The sequence below is a fragment of the Balaenoptera musculus genome, chromosome 2 (assembly GCF_009873245.2).
Source record: "Balaenoptera musculus isolate JJ_BM4_2016_0621 chromosome 2, mBalMus1.pri.v3, whole genome shotgun sequence".
In the NCBI taxonomy this organism is placed as follows: domain Eukaryota; kingdom Metazoa; phylum Chordata; class Mammalia; order Artiodactyla; family Balaenopteridae; genus Balaenoptera; species Balaenoptera musculus.
Window position 1 is genome coordinate 78,088,970 of NC_045786.1, and position 20,884 is coordinate 78,109,853.

Consider the following 20,884-nt stretch of genomic DNA (forward strand, 5'->3'; position numbering starts at 1 on the left):
GGTGACTGTAGGTGTGTGGGTTTATCTCTGGGCTTTCTATCTTGTTCCATTGATTTATATTTCCATTTTTGTGCCAGTACCATACTGTCTTGATTACTGTAGCTTTGTAGTATAGTCTGAAGTCAGGGAGCCTGATTCCTCCAGCTCCATTTTTCTTTCTCAAGATCGCTTTGGCTCTTTGGGGTCTTTTGTGTTTCCATACAAATTGTAAAATTTTTTGTTCTAATTCTGTGAAATATGCCATTGGTAATTTGATAGAGGTTGCATTGAATCTGTAGATTGCTTTGGGTAGTATAGTCATTTTCACAATATTAATTCTTCCAATCCAAGAACATGGTATATCTCTCCATGCATTTCCTTTTCTCTAGAATGATGGTGAAGCTGTAGATGGTCTGTAAAGACCATTGCAGCTCTAATTTAATGATGCTGAGAGAAAACAAAGAATATTTATTTAAGTGAGCATTGGGCTGTTTTGCTATGGTTTTGACAATATTCCATATGTGAGGTAGTGCCCAAAACCAGCTCTTCACACCTTTAGCTCATATTGAACATGGGCTCCACTGAAATCCCAAGACTTCACTACCTTTCATAAATATAAGGTATTAGTCTAAGATAGATATAAGGTAAAGGTAGATAAGATATGAGGTAAAGTCTGTTATATAAATTCATTGATTCACAACGATTTGGAGAGTAACTGAATGTTTGTCTCAGAAGTATTTCTTGAGTGGCTTCCTAGATCAGATTAAATATACATTCTATGCATTTTAGTAAGAAATGTAGTTTAGCTTCAGTACCTAATAGAGTGAGTAATGCACAGGTGCCCTGGTGGAACTGTAAACCTTTCTAGTTGTCCATGTGGCAAAACAATATAAAGAGCCCTAGAAATGCTGACAGCCTTTGACTTAGTAGTTCCTCATCTAGGAATCTACCACCTCCTTTATATATTTTTAATGTTTTAAACATTATAAAAATGAAATGAGTTTTCAGATAAAGAAGAGAAAAATCGTATTTTGATATTGTCACTAATGAGCTGTAAAAGCTGTGATTTTGAGATGTTTTTATAGTAGTTTCTAGTTTTTTAAACTCTTATCTGTGCCTCTCCAGGTATTTGAGTACTTAATGACCATTTTCTCCTAATAATACAATATTTTCTACATGTGTGCACAGCACCAGCAGGCCCACCAGTTGGAGTGAAAGTGACATTGATAGAGGATGACACTGCCCTGGTTTCTTGGAAACCTCCTGATGGCCCAGAGACGGTTGTGACGCGCTACACTATCTTGTATGCATCCAGGAAGGCCTGGATTGCAGGAGAGTGGCAGGTCCTACACCGAGAAGGTATATATGATCATAATTTACCAAAGGGCATGAAAAGTAAGGTTATTAATGATAAGGAAACAAAGGGAAAGAGGGATCTAGAGTTTGTTTTGAATTTATGTTTATGAAGTAACAAATGATTAAGGATTTTAGTTTTGTTCAAAGGACGTTGGGAAGCCATCAACATACTTTAAGCATGAGCCTGATTTCATACCTCAGAAAAATCACTCTGAGTATTGTGAATAGAAGAGGTTTGGTAGAGGAGGAGTAGGGGTAAGAGTAATGCAAGGAGACTAGGAAGTGATTGTTGCGGTCCAGGAAAGAGAATGATAAGCCCGGGTTAGGGTGGTAAGGAGTGAGACGGAAAGAAGAGGGTGGTTGACAGACAGACAGTAAGGAGGTAAAATTAACAGGACTTGGTCACTAAGGGAGGGAGAGAGAAGGTAAGGAAGTGAGAATTGTTATAGATAATTACTAGATTTCCAGTGGTTGTGTGTCTTGCACTGGAGTAGCAAACACTGGAGGAAGACCTGGTTTAATGGAGAACACTTTTGTACAGCTACTAAAATGGTCCACATGCAAATAAATTGACCCATATGAATATTAGGGTCCACTTAAGTACAGGGAAAAGCTGATTAGGGCTTAGGAACACTGAATTTAAATTGTTTAATACCAATTTTATTTTGGCTGAGAAAAACTGTATTCTAGAATTTAACATTCTTACTTCATGCTGTTATAATATGCCCTTTTTAAATTTTGGAAGCTTTCATTTGGACAGGTCTCATATGCCAATGTTTGGATGGACCATCACATAAATAGTATAATTTCATGATTTTGATACTTCTTTTAACTTTTTATTGAATTATAGTTGATTTTGATACTTTTTAAATTCAGACATGCATGCTAAGAACTGTTTTCCAGGCAATTAAAAGCTTAAGAAGGATTTTGAGAAGGAAATTTGTTTTCCATCTACATATTCTAAATACTTTACAGTGCCAGGCACTTCCACATACATTTTAACTTTTAAGGGGAATATTTACCCAGTTAAGAGAATACACTCTAAGGTCACTTAATGTGGATGTAGTCAATATAACACTTTTGTAATTGTAAAATAAACAAATGGTAACAGAAGCTGGAGTTTTGATAGTTGCATATTCCTATTTTTCATTAAGCAGGTGCCCCACTAAGTAATGCTTTCCTAGTCACTGAACAGCCTGGAAAGTAATAATAAGTACCTGCCAGCAATACAATTTTGTGTTTTATCCATTATCTATTGCTACCTAACAAACCACTCTAAAACTCAGCCATTTTATTTTCTCACATTCTCTGAGTCAGCAGTTTGGACTTGGATCAGCTGGGCAGTTCTTCTTTTGGTGTCTCCTGAGGTCACTCATGAGGCTCTAATCATCTCAGGGTTTCAACAGGGTGTGGGTAGCATAAAAACAGTGAGAGAATTCCAAAATCCGGGAGAGAGGGAAGAAGCCCCACATACAAAGCTTTGCAGACCTCTGCCTGATTCACATTTGCTAACATCCCACTGGCAAAACGAATCATGTAGGCAAGCCCAGACTTAGTGTGGGAAGGGACTGCCCACAGGTATGGAGAGATGGAAGCATAATTTATGCAGGGCTATTCATCTTACAGTCTGCCACAATATTCTTAAAATATATAATTCAGTTTTCATTAATTAATTCCAAAATGATTTATTGACACAACATTTGACCAAGTGACTAACCTGATTTAATGAGTGTTATATAAGTACTAATAAAAGCATTTTGATCTCAGGAGCACATACTTCCTTTGGCTCTTCATTTGTACCTGCCTAAAAAGAAACAGTATTTAGTTTTGGTTCTTTTTAATGCATTCATTTGTCAGTTTCAGACAAGGCCCAGAAAACAACATTTTTGCCTCATTGATGGCCCAATAGCGAAATGAAATGTAATTAGAGGTTTTTACTTCTGTACAAGCCTTCCTAACTATATAATAAAGCATAGGGGGAAAAATTCTATTTTTGCCATTATGCTACTTGTGTAAGTTTAAGAAACATCAATGAAGAGCTTTTGTCTTTTTTTAAATGTAGGGAACCTTTTTCATAGCTAATGCTAGTAATTCATAGAGAACAAAATAAACAATATGAGTAAAAAGCAATTGAGTTTACTTTTTTCAGAGCGAAAAATATAAAGAGTTTGAGGGGGCTTCCCTGGTGGTGCAGTGGTTAGGAGTCCGCCTGCCAATGCAGGGGACGCGGGTTCGAGCCCCGGTCCAGGAGGATCCCACGTGCTGCGGAGCAGCTAAGCCCGTGCGCCACAGCTGCTGAAACCTGCGTGCCTGGGGCCTATGCTCTGCAACAGGAGAGGCCATCTATGAGAGGCCCGCGCACTGCCGCGGGGAGTGGCCCCCACTTGCTGCAGCTGGAGAAGGCCCGCATGCAGCAACAAAGACCCATGGCAGCCAAATAATTAATTAATTAATTAATTAATTTTTTTAAAAAAGAGTTTGAGTTACTCACTTATAAACAAAAAGCAAAGAACACAACATGGCATTTAAAGAAAAAAAGAAAGTAGTCTATAGTATCTAATTTTGGCAACTTTTGGAAAAGATAATGGTGTAGAAAAATTGGGGGAAAAAGAAAGAATATCAGTATCTCATATATATCTATTAATCTGCTATACGTATTATGTTTATACACATTTATGTATATAATTAATTCACATATTTATTGCCAAGTGGAACAAGATTTTTTTCATTAGTCAAAACATTTTAAAAATGTTCCTGGTGACCATATATTTGTGGCTAAAATGAGACATTGTAAAATGGGTTATTAGAAATGCAGTATGAAATTATGCTTGTGTGTAATTTAAAGTGGGTCAGAAATTACAGCCTTTACCTTCCTGATATTGCTGTAAATCAGCACAAAGTACTCAATTACTTTAAAACCTACGAGGCACTGTAGGAAATCATGCTCTACTACAGCAGTTTCTGGACTCTGTTCCTTACAGCATTAGTTTCCCAAGATCATAAAGGCGCCCTGCTTCAAAAAAAAAAAGTTCCATAACTAAAAAAGTTTGAGAAACATAATATACCGTTTCCTCCTATTAGAGATTGACATCGGAAATTAACGTCCTTCAGTAAAGGAATCCATTTAACTTAATATTTACCAAATAACTTGGACTACTAATAGTAAGAACATATTGATTTATTAAATATTGAGGGATTACTATGTGCCAGGCTCTTTTCTAGGCATTGGCAATACCACAGTGAACAACAGAATGTCCCTTTCTCATTGGCACTTACATCTCAGGTAACAAACAAATATATAAATATTCAGGTAGTGTCATGAGTGCTAAGAAGAAAGCTACAATAGGGGAAAGAATAAAGTGATGGAGGTAGTGGGGTAAGTTCTTTTGAAAGAAATGACATCTGAGCAGAGCCATATGGATATCTGGGGTAAGTGCAAAGGCCATGAGACAGACGTTGTGCTTGGCATTTTAGAGGAACAACAAGACGGCCAGGGAGGCTAGAGTGAGGGGAAGTGGGAAATGAGGTGGGGAGGTAGCCAAGGGAAGATCAGGTAGGCCAGACTTCCTGGACCACAGATTTTTTTCTAAGAGGGATGGAAGACATTGATCTGATTTACATTTTGAAAGGCTTACTTTGGCAACCGCCTAACAGCCTACCTGAAAAATTGACTATAAGGAGATAAGAGTAGAAATTGGGAAACCATTTACTTTTTAAGTTTTTCTTTTTATTAAAGTATATTTTATTTTATTATTTATTTATTTATTTTTGGCCACGCCATGGGGCATGTGGGATCTTAGTTCCCCGACCAGGGATCGAACCCATGCCCCTCACATTGAGAGCGTGGAGTCTTAACCACTGGACCGCCAGGGAAGTCCCTGGGAAACCATTTAATTTGCAGGTGTCTGTGTGAGAGCCAATGGCAGTTTGGCCAGAGATAATAACAAGGAAGGTAATAAGAAGCTATGAGAACCTAATTTGAAGGAATAGTCTACTCAATTTGCCACAGATTGATGTGGGGTATAAGAAAAAAAATAAGCAAAATTGGTGGGGGAAATCAAAAGTTTGGTTTTGAACATGTTACATTTGAGATGCCTCTTGGATGTCCAAGTAGAGAGGTTGAATAAGCGGTGGGAGGGTTAAGTTCACGGGAGAGGTATGGACTAGTGGTATAACTTAGAAGTCATCAGTATGGAGATGAAGCTAAGACTGTGGAATTGAAACAAAAAAATCACATAGTGTGGACAGAAGAGAGCAAGGTATGAGACTGCATACTGGGACTTTTCTCCAACCGTAAAATCTTACGCTTTGCTTTTTTAAAATAAATTTATTTATTTTATTTTATTTATTTTTGGCTGCGTTGGGTCTTCGTTGCTGCACACGGGCTTTCTCTAGTTGTGACGAGCGGGGGGCAACTCTTGTTGCAGAGCATGGGCTCTAGGCACGCAGGCTTCAGTAGTTGTGGCACATGGGCTCAGTAGTTGTGGCCCACAGGCTCTAGAGCGCAGGCTCAGTAGTTGTGGCTCACTGGCTTAGTTGCTCCACAGCATGTGGGATCTTCCCGGACCAGGGCTTGAGCCCGTGTCCTCTGCATTGACGGGCGGATTCTTTTTTTTTTTTTTTTTTTAGAGATTGATTGATTGCTATGTTGGGTCTTCGTTTCTGTGCTAGGGCTTTCTCTAGTTGCAGCAAGTGGGGGCCACTCTTCATCGTGGTGCACGGGCCTCGCACTATCGTGGCCTCTCTCGTTGCAGAGCACAGGCTCCAGACATGCAGGCTCAGTAGTTGTGGCTCACGGGCCCAGTTGCTCCGCAGCATGTGGGATCTTCCCAGACCAGGGCTCGAACCCGTGTCCCCTGCATTGACAGGCAGATTCTCAACCACTGTGCCACCAGGGAAGCCCCGGCGGGCGGATTCTTAACCACTCCGCCACCTGGGAAGCCCCCAGAGTCTAATATATTCTGAGAGGTTTTTTGTTTGTTTTTGTTTTTTGTTTTTAGCATGAAACAGTGTTTTATTGTATAGGTTAAAAGCATTTGTAAGATTTGATAAATCTTTATTGAGTAGTTTATAAGTCAGGGTACTCCAGAGAAAGAGAACCAATAGGATTTGCATGTGTGTGTGTATGTATGTACAGATAGGTAGGTAGGTAGGTAGGTAGGTAGGTAGATAGATAGATAGATAGATAGATAGATAGATGGAGATAGAGAGATAGATAGAGAGATAGAGAAAGAGAGAGAGAGAGAGATTGAGATTGAAGGAACCGGGGCTGCTAAATCTGAAATTTGCAGAGCTGGTCAGCAGGCTAGAAATTCTGACAGGAGTTGATGTTGAAGTCTTGAGTCTGGAGGCAGAATTCTTTCCTCTTCAGGGGTACTCAGTCTTTTTTCTTAAGGCCTTAAACTGATTCGATGAGGCCCACCCGTATTATGGAGGGTAATTTGCTTTACTCAAAGTCTACTGGTTTAAATATTAATTTCATCCTAAAAAAGAAAACTTCACAGCCATATCTAGACTGGTGTTTGAGCTAGCAACTGGACACTATAGCCTAGCCACGTTGATATATAAAACTAACCAGCATAAGTACCCATTAGGCACTTAAGCATTGCTCTGGACACTGGGGACACAGCAGTGAACTAAAGAGAGGAGGTCCCTGAGCCCCGTGAAGCTTGTGTTCTTATAAAAGTCTGAATGTCATTTCCAGAATGAGTTGGGGGTGGGAGGGGCAGGCAGTGGAGGAGCTGGGGAGGTTGGGGTCTGGGAAGCCAGAGAAGAGACCCGTGATAGCGTGAAGGTATGGGGTGATGATGTTAAGACTGGAGTGACAGCAGTGTGCCTGGAGTGGAAGGCGCTAATTGGAGGTGGAATGAATAGTAATTAGTATTTGGGGATGGGCACCAGCTCTTCATTTTACAGAGAAGAAAACTCAGGTCTGGAGAGGTGATATAACAAGTTCAAGAGCTTGTGACATATGGTGACATTCTTTTTTTTTTCTATAAATGTATTTATTTATTTTTGGCTGCGTTGGGTCTTCGTTGCGGTGCGTGGGCTTCTCATTGTGGTGGCTTCTCTTGATGCGGAGCATGGGCTCTAGGCACGTGGGCTTCAGTAGTTGTGGCACGCGGGCTCTAGAGCACAGGCTTAGTAGTTGTGGCGCACGGGCTTAGTTGCTCCGTGGCATGTGGGATCTTCCCAGTCCAAGGCTTGAACCCATGTCCCCTGCATTGGCAGGCGGATTCTTAACCACTGCGCCACCAGGGAAGCCCTGCTTTTATACTTTAAATGAACATTCCTTTGGTAACAAATGGCTCATATTTTAGTATAAGTTCAGTTGGTATTTACTGAGAATTATCTTGTGCAAAAGCATTATGCTAGCCACCTTCAGCTGTTCACATGTGAAAAAAAATTTCTGTCCTTCAGAAAGGGAAGAGGGGAGATCAGAGGTGAGGAGGAAAACCTGCTTTCATTGAGTGTATACACTTGTGTCAGACACTTGTCCATGGTAGTTCATTTAATCCTTATAATAATTATATGAGGTGGGAATTATTGCCCCCACGAGGAAAGTGAAGTTCAGTGACATGCCCCAAGTTGCAAATTACTTAATTGGTAACATGCCAGGACTTGATCAACATTGATCCAACACCAAGCCTGTTACACTGTCCGGCGTGTGAAACTCCTAGTCTAGCTAAAAGTTCAGACGCTGTAAAAGGCTGTAGACTGAAATAATCACACCAGCTGGAATTTAGACCGTTTGCTGAGAGAATATAGGGGCAGTCAGATCACTTTAATATTTGGGAACTGGTTTAACTGTGCTCATATGGGAACCAGAATGTTACAGTTTCCTTTTTTTTGTCTGAAGGAAGACTTTCTGTGGGAGAAAGGGGAGTGTGCATACGCACATATACACACAAAGCTCAACCATTTGTAATGTTTAAAGTAAGCGAAAGAATTTTAATTTCAGGTAGTGATTGGTTTTGCCAAACACTTTCTAAAATTAAATGTAAAGTATTCTATGGTAAAATGGAGACTCAGTTTATTTATATGTTGGTAAAGAAATTGAATTGTTCTTCCTTCTAGCTAATGGTAACATGTCACAGTACATTGTTGCTTTTTAATTCACCTGCCTAAGAGCAAGTGGCAGTGGAAAGACTTCCTGATTCTAAATAGGGGTCAGTGTGTTTATTCAACGATTGTGTATTCAAGTAGCTCAGGCTCTTTCTAGGCCAGGTTGAAACCGGAGCACGTGAAAGCAAACCGCCTTCAGCTCCTTGCACTGCCCCTGGGTTCGGCTCCCTCCCACCATGTGACCTGCAGAGGTAGCCTCTGAGTCATGGCCTCAGCTCTAAGATCACCCTGCCTTTCCCTTGCATAATGAAATATATTGTAGCAAGTGCACTAGAGTAGCCAGCTCTGAGCTGGTGGTGACAGCTACCAGCTGTTGTAAGCTCTCTAAAACTATTTATTGTAAGGGTGCCCTGCATCAGGAAAAAATGAGAAGAAATTACCCCAGGGAAGCTAGGTTTCCCTGTGAATATCCACCCACAAATGCAGTGCAAGAACAACTTCCTGGTTGAATTTCTTTTATACCTGCTTTCATAACATTAGGACTAATTCCTGGGGTGGGATTCCCTTTGTAAGAAAAATACTTCAGTGCCGTGGCAGGACAAGAGCAGAAAGACGCCTCAAGAAATAGCAGTGCCGGGGCTTCCCTGGTGGTGCAGTGGTTGAGAGTCTGCCTGCCAGTGCAGGGCACACGGGTTCGGGCCCTGGTCTTGGAGGATCCCGCATGCCGCTGAGCGACTGGGCCCGTGAGCCACGGCTACTGAGCCTGCGCGTCTGGAGCCTGTGCTCCGCGACAAGAGAGGCTGCGATAGTGAGAGGCCCGCGCACCGCGATGAAGAGTGGCCCCCGCTTGCCGCAACTAGAGAGAGCCCTCGCACAGAAGCGAAGACCGAACACAGCCAAAAATAAATAGATAAATAAAGAAATTTATTAAAAAAAAAAAAAAAGAAATAGCAGTGCCCTATGAAGACATTAAATATTATTATAATATTATAATAAATATAAAAATATTAAAAAAAAAAAAGAAATAGCAGTGCCCAAATAGGAGTCCTTCTTGGCAGTCATGCCATCAGAGAAGATACTTTTCAATACCAAATATATATAAATTCAAATGATTACTTTTGGAGAGAAGTAGATGCTAGCCAGGTTGCTGGTGATAATTTTGATAGTCTGGGGTCTCGGCCTTCAACACCCTGAGGTTCCTACATAACTTTGGCATCTTCTTGCCTGTTTATATTCAGGAAATCTTAGATAATGATTAGGAGGGTGAAAAATATATTCATACTTTCAAAAATAATTGTTGTTTCTAATTTAAGAAATAAGAGCAAAATCATCTATCACAATTACTGTAAGTGGTTTAAACATTTCTAAAAGAAAAAAAAAAAAAAAGATACTCATTGGAGTTCCCTGGCAGTCCAGTGCTTAGGACTCAGCGCTTTCACTGCAGTGGTCATGGGTTCAGTCCCTGGTCAGGGAACTAAGATCCCGCAAGCGGTGAGGCGTGGCCAAAAAAAAAAGAGTCTCACATTGGATTTTTTAAATCTACTTGTAATTGTTGAATCTGAGTTCATTGTGTTATTTTGTCTTTACCTATGTTTGAAATATTCCATAATAAAATGTTTTTAATGCTATTTGTATCCATACCTATGTAAAGAGTAAAAAATTGCATATATGTTTATATATATTTTTTGGTTAAAAAAAGTGTGTATTTATATATATATGTATATACATACATGTATCCAAACAAAAATGCATGTTGATTTTACGAGCTACTCTTAAAACAAAATTACAGAGAAGGATTATATAGGGGCAGTGTGCATGGCACAATGTTAAATGAAAACTCTAGGATATAAAAATGCATGTAGTAAATATGTACTCACACATGTACAGTACACACATACACGTACACACATACAAATACACAAAAATGTTAACAATGGGAGATTGTCATTTTATTTATATTTATCTTTATTTTACAGATGTTTTAAAATGTGTTATTTTTATAATCAGAAAAATATTTTAAAAATAAAGGACCATGGTTGTGTGATTAAAAGAATAAATAAAAGATAGTTTACTTAATTTGTAATTGATATATTTATAGGGGCAATAACCATGGCTTTGCTAGAAAACCTTGTGGCAGGAAATATATACATTGTCAAGATATCTGCATCCAATGAGGTAGGAGAAGGACCCTTTTCAAATTCTGTGGAGCTGGCCGTACTTCCAAAGGAAACTCCCGAATCAAATCAGAGGCCCAAGCGTTTAGATTCTGCTGATGTCAAAGGTCTGTATACTGCCATAATCATTGATTTTCCTTAAGAAGAGAAAACACACATATGTTTTTCCAGCTCCCCTCTGCTTTATTTCTGCTCCTACCATGACCGTATCCCTAAACCCGTACTCGGCTCCTTGAATTCTCGCTGGCGAGGTTCTGGTGCTGTGGGGCTGCATGGCGCTCTCTGCACTCCTAGGAGAACACACTGACCTCAGAACTAACCGCGGTGTTCAGACCGCTGTGTCCCAGTTACTTCTCCTCCCAGCTGTGCATCCACCAAGACAGACGAGCCACACCACCCCTGAGCTGATGGGAGCGGGCGTCTGGGGGTCTGTGGAAATAAATGGCAGTGATGGTTGTGGTGTTCAAGCTAAGAAGAGCATGGTTTTCATTAAGAGTTTTCCCCACCAAAAACAACAAACAAACAAACAAAAACAAAAAACCCATCCTCTCCAGAGTGAAAGTTATTTCTCTCCAGAAAGCAATTGGAAAAAAATACCTTTAAAGAGCCATTCTCACTCCACTCAGGGTATCGTCCTGCTGTTGTGAAGGACGCCGGGGCCCCCTGTGACCCAGGACTGGACACCTCCTTTTCCCCTCTCTGGGGGAGGGGGCCTGGGTGGCGATGCAGGGTGTGGCAGGGACAGCTTCAGATCGAGGAGATGCCAGCTGAATTCAGGGCGGGATTAAAGGCTCTTAGTTCCTCAGAGGATAGTCATTCAGTATTGTGTGCACTTTGGGTATGGACACTGGGAAGGAGAGAGAGAAACAAAGAGAAGGGCAGGGCAGTCGGATTTAAGCACAGGAAGGAGGTAGCCACAGTAGCTGCCATATCATCAGGGGAAGCGGAGAGCAAGGCTCATATCCGCTTCTCAGATACCTTGCTAGTCAAAGTGCCTAGAGACCAGCAGCGTAAATGGCACCCGGGAGCTTGTCAGACATGCAGAGTTGTGCGTGGGCTCTACCCCAGACCTCGTGAATCAGCATCTGCATTTTAACATATCCCCTAGTGACTCTTATGCACATTAAAGTTTGAGAAGCACTGCTGTGTAAATGAAAATACATAAATGGAAAACTAATCTTCAATATACAGATCTGCTTTTAAGGTAATATGACATGAAAGCTACCCTTTGGCCTATCAGTGAACATCTATGCCTTGTGCCTTTTAGCATTATAAATTATGAACTGATGTTCATGTTTGATATAATAATATAATACCTGGAACTCATATTTAGAATCTTCAGTATGAGAAGATAAGCCAATTTTAAGGTCACTGATAAAAGAGTAATACGTCTTTTTTGCTTAGACACAGATACTGTCAAAAGTTTTCCTATGAGAGGAAGGCAAATTATTGAAAAGCTAATATCTGAGAATTATGATAAATGGAATCATTTATTTTTCTGATTGACTCTGAGTACATGTGTTTCCCCTTCTAGTTTATTCAGGCTATTACCATCTGGACCAAAAATCAATGACCGGCATTGCTGTAGGTGTTGGCATAGCCTTGACCTGCATCCTCATCTGTGTTCTCATCTTGATATACCGAAGTAAAGCCAGGTGTGTTTCCATTGCTGGAGATGTTGATGTGGTTAAAAAACATTTAAATTACAGTAACCACAGAAACAAATTGAAATCAAGTGCCTTTTAGAGTAACTGGGATTTTCCACTTTAAAATGAATGTATTATTACTTGGGTTCTTTCAGCTATAGAGATGTGCTCACTTTGGAAGATTATTCTCTCACCATTTGAAAAAAATTACTGTACCAACAAAATACTCTTAAATGAGGACCTAGTTTTCTCATTTCCTTGGTATTTTGAGAAACACAAAGTATATCCTTTGGATTTTTTAAAAAACTAACCCACTTAATATGATGCATCTGCTGATTGAGGGATTCCTTACTGCCTGGAATATTTTCATATTTAAGTAGCCTGAAATGTCTGAGTCACTTGAGAGCTCTACCCTCACCACCACAGGTCATATGTTTGGGATTCTCCAGACATGGATTAAAACAAATGTAATAACTAGGGATTAGTTCTCTATAAACTCTTATCAGGCAATTTTATCAGTGCTTTTGACTTCAGCTAAATTCTCAGCATTCAGTGAACCTCTCTGTTTCTAACCTTTTATATTTTGGCTTTTGCTTTCATTTATTAAGGTTCTTTATTTTAAAAAATCAAAGTCAAATACACATCATTTTTAGGTAATCTCTATCACTAGACTGTCTCCATTATCATAGGTTTTGCAGAGTTTATTCTATATGTTTTTGGTACTTGTGCGTAGAAACACACTCAGAAAACATGTTAATGAAAGAGTTAGTTCTAAAGTTTTTTGTATATGGAACTGGCTTAATTTTACTGTCCAAGTTTCTCACTTCAAGAATTTTTTAATGAAATCTTTATGTACATTGTTTTAGTGATGCCCAAATCTTGCATAAGTGCTACTGTAAATTTGTCATCGTTAATTGTTACGTTAGTGTGACAATCTGCAGACCTGAAGGAGAACATGTAAATTTTTTAAACTACAGTTTCTGTGTATATTATAAATAAGCGACAATAATAAATAATAGTACTTTATAAATATTAAGGTTTTTACTAAGTGTAAAAAGTAATTTTATATAAACAGACCTTGGGACAAAAAGAAAGAAGCCTTCTCACATCATAGAAGTTTGCAGCAGTGAGCTGGAGTTATAATCTAATAGTTTCTAAAGATATTTGAGAAACAAGCATTAAGGAACTCCATTGTTTGCAAAGTTGTGAACTTCCCAGATTTCTCCAAATTTGGTACATTTGCTTCTCTCTTCTTGTGGACTTAGAAAATTTCCTTTCCTTGCAATATTTCAGGAAATCAACTGCCTCCAAGACAGCACAGAATGGAACTCAACAATTATCTCATACCAGTGCCTCCCTAGCCAGTGGAAATGAAGTAGGAAAGAACCTGGAAGGAGCTCTAGAAAATGAAGAGTCCTTAATGCCAATGATCATGCCGAACAGCTTCATCGATGCCAAGGTACTCTGAGCTGAGGGACTGTTGTGCTACGTAATCCTTCCTACCATTCATCTTCTCTTTATGCGTAAAATCTTCTTACCAGAAAATTGTATGTTGAATGTATTGTGTCCATACTCCACATAATGAAATGTGAAACCGTTTCGCTCAGATCCTTCCTTGCATACAATATTTGGGGAGAAGATAGGGATAGATAAAAGAATAAAAGATGAAGATAAAGAAAATATGAGAAAGTAGCATAAATTCAATTAGTTCGGATTATATGGAGCTGAGATGTCTTAAGTAAGGACATCAAGGTCATCAGTCCATATTTACTATAATTTGGATTGTTCTGTATACTGGAACTGGATGGACAATTTTTTATTAATCCATTCTCAACTTAGTTTATTTGATTTTAGAACTAAATGGAGCCTCAGAACATTCCAGGTGTGAATGAAATTTTTTTAAATACAGAGTATATAAATAGATGTCTCAAGATCCTTCCCTGTATGGCCTTAGGAAGTTGGATATAGTAAAGAGGTGTCATTGGAGGATATTACTTCATGTCCTTTCCACTATGTGTAATAATAGTACAACGATAAGCATTATGAACACCAACTGAAAATTATTTTTAGTCACATTGCAGCATTAGATATCGTGCATTGTTATAATAGCCCTCATAACCAATGTGCTGTAAATTAAGTATCCGCAAACTATAGCCCAGCCCAGGCCAGCCTACAGCCTGTTTTTGTATGGTCATCTCTGAGCTAAGTATGTTTTTCACATTTTTAAAGGGTAGTTTGGGGGGAACAAAAAAGGAGGAAGAGGAGAAAATGCAGCAGAGGCCATGTGTGGTCTGCAAAGCCTAAGACATTTACTATCTGCCCCTTTACAGGAAAAGTTTGCCAAATCCTGCTATAAATTCTTCTTCCCCAACCTTTCCCTAAAATTTAGAATACCAAAAATATAACAAAATTTCAGGCAATTTTGATGTTAAATTTTATATAATTATATTTAGCAGATGCAATTTACGTGTATCTAGCACAGTGCTATCTATATACTATATATATTATGGGTAAATAATAGTAAATTGATTTTTGCTACTCCTGTTGTCTTTTTGTTTGCAACTTAATTTAGCTTTTATTTTCTGATACAAATGTAAGCCATTTAATTCAAATTAATCTAGAACATTAGAACCTAAAACTTTTAAATAAGCACAGAAAGTACCAAAATACACTGTCATTCTGTTATTACTAACTTGGAACTAGACATGAGAAAGGATTGAAGAGAAGTGAAGTGGGGAGGAAGACATGGGAAGAGAGAGGGAGAATCTAAAATGAAAGGAGACAGAGCAGAGTGGAGACCTGAAGTGAAGCAGAGAAGCCAGTTTGGAGGCCAGGTCTCTGAATTCCCTTGGGTTAGCCTAAGAGCTGATCCCCCGTCTATTGCCATTTTGTTGAGCATATGTGGGCCCATTTTTCTCTTCCTAAATCTTTTTAAATTTTTCAACCATGTGGAAAGGTTGAAAAAATTTAATAAATGCACAAATAATTGTCAGTATCTTTTCATACTTTTGTATCTCTCTCTATGTATTTTTGTTTGCTCTGTCATTTGAAAATAAGTTTTGGAATCCTTACACTTTACCCCAAATACTTCAACATATATATCTCTCTTAGGAATAAACCTATTATATCTTTTTTATCACTAACAAATACCCTGTATTTGTTGTGTGCTGCTAGTGTAAAAGAAGAAATAATAATGTCTGTGATCATTTTTTTCTTTCAACATTTAAAAATTTTGTGTACTACTTGTAATAAACTGAAATCTATAATATGTGCATTTTCCCCTTTTATATCTCCAGGGAGGAACTGACCTGATAATTAATAGCTATGGTCCTATAATTAAAAACAACCCTAAGAAAAAATGGCTTTTTTTCCAAGATTCTAAGAAGATAAAAGCTGAGCAGGTAACTCACCCATTAAATGGAAAAAATCTTTTGCTACTCCTGGTATATGAGATGGTAATTTTAAAAAGAGGAAAATGTAAATGAGTTTTTTTTTTTAAACTTCTGTGTTCTTTCTAGCCATGATTTTATTAATCTGGGGCATGACTTTGTGGAAAGCCATGGGGATTGATGACCGAAATGACAATTGGAATAGTAATCAGAGCTGTGGTTTTCAGTGGGAGTTGAGGGGCAATGGAGAAAGGGATGGGGCAGAAGCCCGCATCAAAATCACTGAAGAAGCCTTTTGACATTTCACTTGCCCCAGTCATTCTGATGTGTTCCCACTCCTCGGAGAACCACTGACCTAGACAATTCCTTCATGATGATCTTTTACCCATGTACTCGATCAGTTTGCTATCTCAGCATACATAGAATATGCAAAACCAGATTTGTTACTTTTTAAGAGCACTCTGGTATCACTGATGGTGTTTTATGTATTTTTACCTAGCCTCAAAGAAGATTTACTCAAGCGGTCTGCTTTTACCAGCCAGGCACTACCGTATTAATCAGTGATGAGGACTCCCCCAGCTCCGCAGGTCATACAGCCAGCTTCCCAAGACCCTTTGGTGTTGCAACTGATACTGAGCATTCAGCGAATAGTGAAGGCAGCCACGAAACTGGGGATTCTGGAAGGTTCTCCCATGAGTCCAATGATGAAATACACCTGTCCTCAGTTATAAGTACCGCACCCCTGACCCCCAGTTCCTTCACTGGCACTGATTCGAGTGGGGATCCCTCGATGAGAAAGTGTGAAGAACATGCAGTGCCGTCAGATGCTGAGCAGATTTCCTCTTCAGTTCCTCAGGCACCATCTGCCATGCTCTGCTTTGATAAAAAGGATTTTCCAATCTAGATAGCCACGTCCAGGTATTCTCACCTTTAAGTCTTTTCAAAGGACAGTGAACAGGGAGCCAAAGCCTTTTGTGAAAATCATGATATCTTATTGGGTATTTCACCTTTTTTGAATGTGTTTTGTTTCTTTATCTTTAAGCTCACGTATTTTGAATGTTTCAGTGTCAGCAATGTGAAAAGACAGTCAAGATATTTGACTGGATTATGAAATATATCACTGGAGCAAAGGGAAGACTTTTGAAAGCCCCTTTGCTGACTATCTACCTCAGTTTGCCACACGGCAAACTCAGAAGACAGCTTTGTTACCTCGTTTGTTGTGATAGTTTCTCAGCTACATAACCGATGATACTTCCTAGTAGCGTTTTGTTTTCATTGCTGTATGTGTAATGTGTGTGATCAAAGGAGTCATATAGGTAGATGAGTAAGAATGTTTATCTGAAGCTCTGATTTAAGAAACAGCAGCAACAAACTATGACCTCTGTATGGTTTGGATAATTTAACACCTCCAGCTGTGAGGACTGAAACCTCAGAGAAGAGAAAAGTGGGACTGTTGACTTTACTGAATGACCAAAACAAAAAGGTATATCTCTTTTGAGAATAGAACTGTTCAGTAGCATACAGGGACTCCTATTGCGTCTAGGGCCTTTATGTTTTGGGCATTAGAGTCTTGAGTGCTTTATCTGCTGTATCCCAAACCTCAGCCTGCCTAGAAGCCGTGCCTTTTCTACCTGCTCCTTTGCCTGACAGTTGGCCAAAGGCTGCACTGTCTAGTTTGCAAAGCATCCTCAACCTTTCCAGAATTAGTTGCAAAACTCCTTGCAGAAAATAGACTTTCAAAGAGAACAGGTTAGGGTTGGTGTTTTTTATTTTTAACTCCAGCTTGGCTTAAAGGGGTAAAGAAGTTTCATTAAATATTAATAATGAAGACAAATGCAGCAGTAGACAGTAAAATGAACTTGAGGTTATCACGGTAACAGTGCCTTCCATTATATATTATGAAGTTCTTTGCCTTATACCTTTTTAATATTCATGAAGTTGTTGAGGATAAGAGTACAAAAAGTTGCCTTAAGAGTTTCTTGGATTTTATCAGTAACTCTTTTGATGTACAGTATTTTATCAAAGCATTTTGGTTTGTTTTTGTGCAGGTTTTGTTTAGGGATAAGTATTCAGAGCTCTACCAACTTGGTTGTATTTTCTTGAATTCTTCAGAGAATTTGGTACTGTTTAATCTTCCTTCAGTGTCAGTGCTGCGAATGAGGAATGCTAGCTCCAGGAGTGAGTTAATCCTCTTGCTGGTTTGAAATCAGTGAACTGTTTACTTAGCCACATAGAATAGGCCTTCTTTCAGTAATGAGACAGTTACCTGTTAGGTGCCCAGCAGTGAGAGACAATAAAGAATTAAACACATGGTGTAGAGAAGGGACCCCCTTTTCCTTTTAAACGTATTGCTTGAAATTATCTGGAAATGACTTTTGAGCCGCTTTTTAAAAGGAATCTTAATGGGTATCCCCCTTGAAACCTTTTGTTTATGGAAGTGGGGGGTCGTGTTAAATGGTGCTTTAAAGTCAAAAAAATGTTACTGGACGACAGTCCCACCTCTATCATCTTCTATCCCAGTGTCTGATGACACAGCATTTTTTGGTTGTTTTTTAATCTGTAGTTTTGTGCCAAATTGGATGTGTTCAGAAGTAGACCAACATTAACTGCTAGCATGCGCTTCTGAACTAAATTCACAGTCCCCCATTTAGTTATCTAAGTATGGGCTTGATGGCAAAACAAAAAAGCAGAGCTTTAGGTGAACAATCTGAGGCCAGGAAACATGCTGCTCCTGCCTTTATAGCTCCTGTTTATACTACCTCCTTTTAAACTTATTCTAGTGTTATTTTTTTTTTCCTGTACTCAGGGAACGTTTTGTTACTTTTGAGCTGCCTCATGGAAGCATGGGCAGATTGACAGGGTATGGCGTTTGGGGGTTCATAAGTAGAATTATGCGAGGCCAACTTTTATCAATATCTAAAACTAAGGACTACAGTGAGTTCATTTTACGTTTTTAAACTTTTGTTAAAAGGCAGACAGAATCTAAAGTTGAAACATCATCCATCGTGTCTCGGACTCTATTAATTTGAATCATTTTAAAAGCCTAAAATGATGATCTGAAGTCCTTAAGGAAAGTATTTAGTTTGTTTTGTTTTTGATGAATAGGCCCATAGTTATTGTAGATCTTTAGGCTATAACTGTTCGCTAATTATTTACCAGTACATTTTTCACTCTTTCACCTTTTCATTTTGTTCTTATATAAGATTTTTTTCATAATAATCCTATTACCAAAGAATTTTCAGTAGAAAGTGAAAATTTGACTATGATTTCCCCCAAAATTGAATTAACTAGAAACATCTATAGGTATGACGCTTATACAAGTAGTTACTAACCCAGAATAATAGGGTTTATCTTGATTGTTGTAGTTAATTAGACTAGTAATTTTAACTACCTTATTGTTACCAGAGCATTTAAAATAAGTTCTTTACCAGCAGATAGTTCCAAAGAATTTCAAGTGTAATTTTTTTTTCTTCAGCAAGTAAATCTTCAGCTATACAGTATTAAAGTATTTTGAAATTGTTGAAACTACTTGTTGTAGAGAAAAAAAAGTCTTTTCACCAAAGATAAATATTTTGGTCTCATTGAATAAGATATTTAGTGAACACCAAAGACTTCTTTTTACTTGGCCAAAGCTAGCTTCTTTGAAGTCTTAAGTATGAAATTGTAACTAAAATGTGAAGGTTCTCTTTCATCTCTCATAGTGGTGTTACTTCATGGTATTTTCACTCTGAAGGGGCTAATATGAAAATAGTAACTATTTTCTTTTCCAAAGACTTATTTGCTGTAAGTACTAATACATGCATGTCATTTTTATGCCAAATATTACAAGATACTGCTCATCAGTATTTTCATACCAAAGATCATGCAAATATATAGATTAGCCTGTAAGTAAGTAAAGATGAGCAGATTTGAAATAAATTTATTTAGAGGCTGATAGGGAATCTAGCTTTAGTAGCAAAAGATATCAAAGGGCTAAGTTTACATAATTAAAAGCAATACAATTATATTGGTATTTATCAGTGTTTTAATTCACGTACTTTTTATCAACAAATTTTTAGAAAACCAAAGATATTTAAGGTTATGTCCACATATAGGCAGATTTAGTTGTACATTAAACTGTTGTTTCTTGTTTTTATGTCAACCAAACTTGTCTCTCCAGAACCCTGTCTGTATACAAATAGCATACATAGGGACTTCCCATTAAATCTGCTGATTCAGCAACAGGATGTTTTTGCCACATGATGTGATACTTTCCTAAGCACCTTGAGTGTGAGATGTCAACAGAAATATCAGCAGGCTTTTCCACTGCAGAGCATTATGGCAACCCCTGAATCAGTCTGTGCTGTCTTCCTCCTGCTTAAAACATTACGTGGTTGACTCTGAAGGCTCGAGGCAGTCCCTTAATAATAGGGATGTTCTCATCTCTGGGGAGCAATGGGATATAACAGGGAAACGAATCATATCACTGTTTTAAGTGGCTGTTCTTTGATAGATGTGCTCTTTAAAGTTGTCCATAAATTGAAATATTTTAATTGCATCAAGGGAACAAAAATCTTTTTCATGAAATCTGGAGTTTTATATTTTGATTAGCCTAAAAGTAAGGACACAGCTTTATCCACTAAGTGGCTTTAAAAAATCAGTTTTGGCACCCCAGGGAAATTAGATCCTCAGTGAAATGATTTTTGTTTGCTTTTGCTTCAAACAAGAGCAGTGCCAACGCTGGGAACAATGACAGTGATTTGCATTGGTGTGTCTTGACTTCATTAAGGACATATGCCAGAAACTTGCTCATGTTGACAACTCAGGGTCATTGATCAAGTCGATGAAGACACCTTTGGAAACAATTGAGTGTCACAGAAAAAGATGATTTGAAAGGTTTTTTTTTTAAACGCTAGAATATCCAGATGTGGTTCCATCCCAGCAGTGGCTGTAGTGATTCACACATACATTTCTATTTCATTGAATATACATGTTTAATACTGAATGTAAAAAAAGAAAAAAAGTGCCAATACATTGAAAGAGGCATGATTTAAGACTAAACATGTATTTTGTAGACTTTGTTCCTGACGATTTGGCACATGGGTCTCTGGTAAAATTGCTTTGGTTTAATAGTCATAATTTCTGTGGGCTGTGAGCACAGAGTACAGGGTTCTGGAGATCACCATACACAACCAGTTGTCTAATTGTGAATTTTATTGATGTTTAGAAGAACACATACCTAGAATTCTGTGTGAAGTTGATTTATGCTCAGGACATAAGATCACAGGCTAATGCA

The 20,884-nt window shown here is 38.4% G+C and overlaps 1 protein-coding gene across 2 annotated transcripts in view; it reads left to right on the forward strand.

The window, feature by feature from the left end:
- The window catches only part of PRTG (protogenin), a 123,662-nt gene extending 106,319 nt beyond the window's left edge, over window positions 1-17,343 (forward strand). The window contains exons 15-21 of one of the 2 annotated variants that reach the window (XM_036844753.1): window positions 1,168-1,338; window positions 10,499-10,681; window positions 12,109-12,229; window positions 13,514-13,679; window positions 15,517-15,621; window positions 16,109-16,527; window positions 16,675-17,343. In XM_036844753.1, coding sequence (XP_036700648.1) covers window positions 1,168-1,338; window positions 10,499-10,681; window positions 12,109-12,229; window positions 13,514-13,679; window positions 15,517-15,621; window positions 16,109-16,513 — 1,151 coding nt within the window. In that variant the 3' untranslated portion in view covers window positions 16,514-16,527; window positions 16,675-17,343. Of the gene's footprint in view, window positions 1-1,167; window positions 1,339-10,498; window positions 10,682-12,108; window positions 12,230-13,513; window positions 13,680-15,516; window positions 15,622-16,108 lie in introns of both variants that reach the window. The other variant, XM_036844752.1, reaches the window with a different exon arrangement.
- The last annotated feature ends 3,541 nt before the right edge of the window (window positions 17,344-20,884 follow it).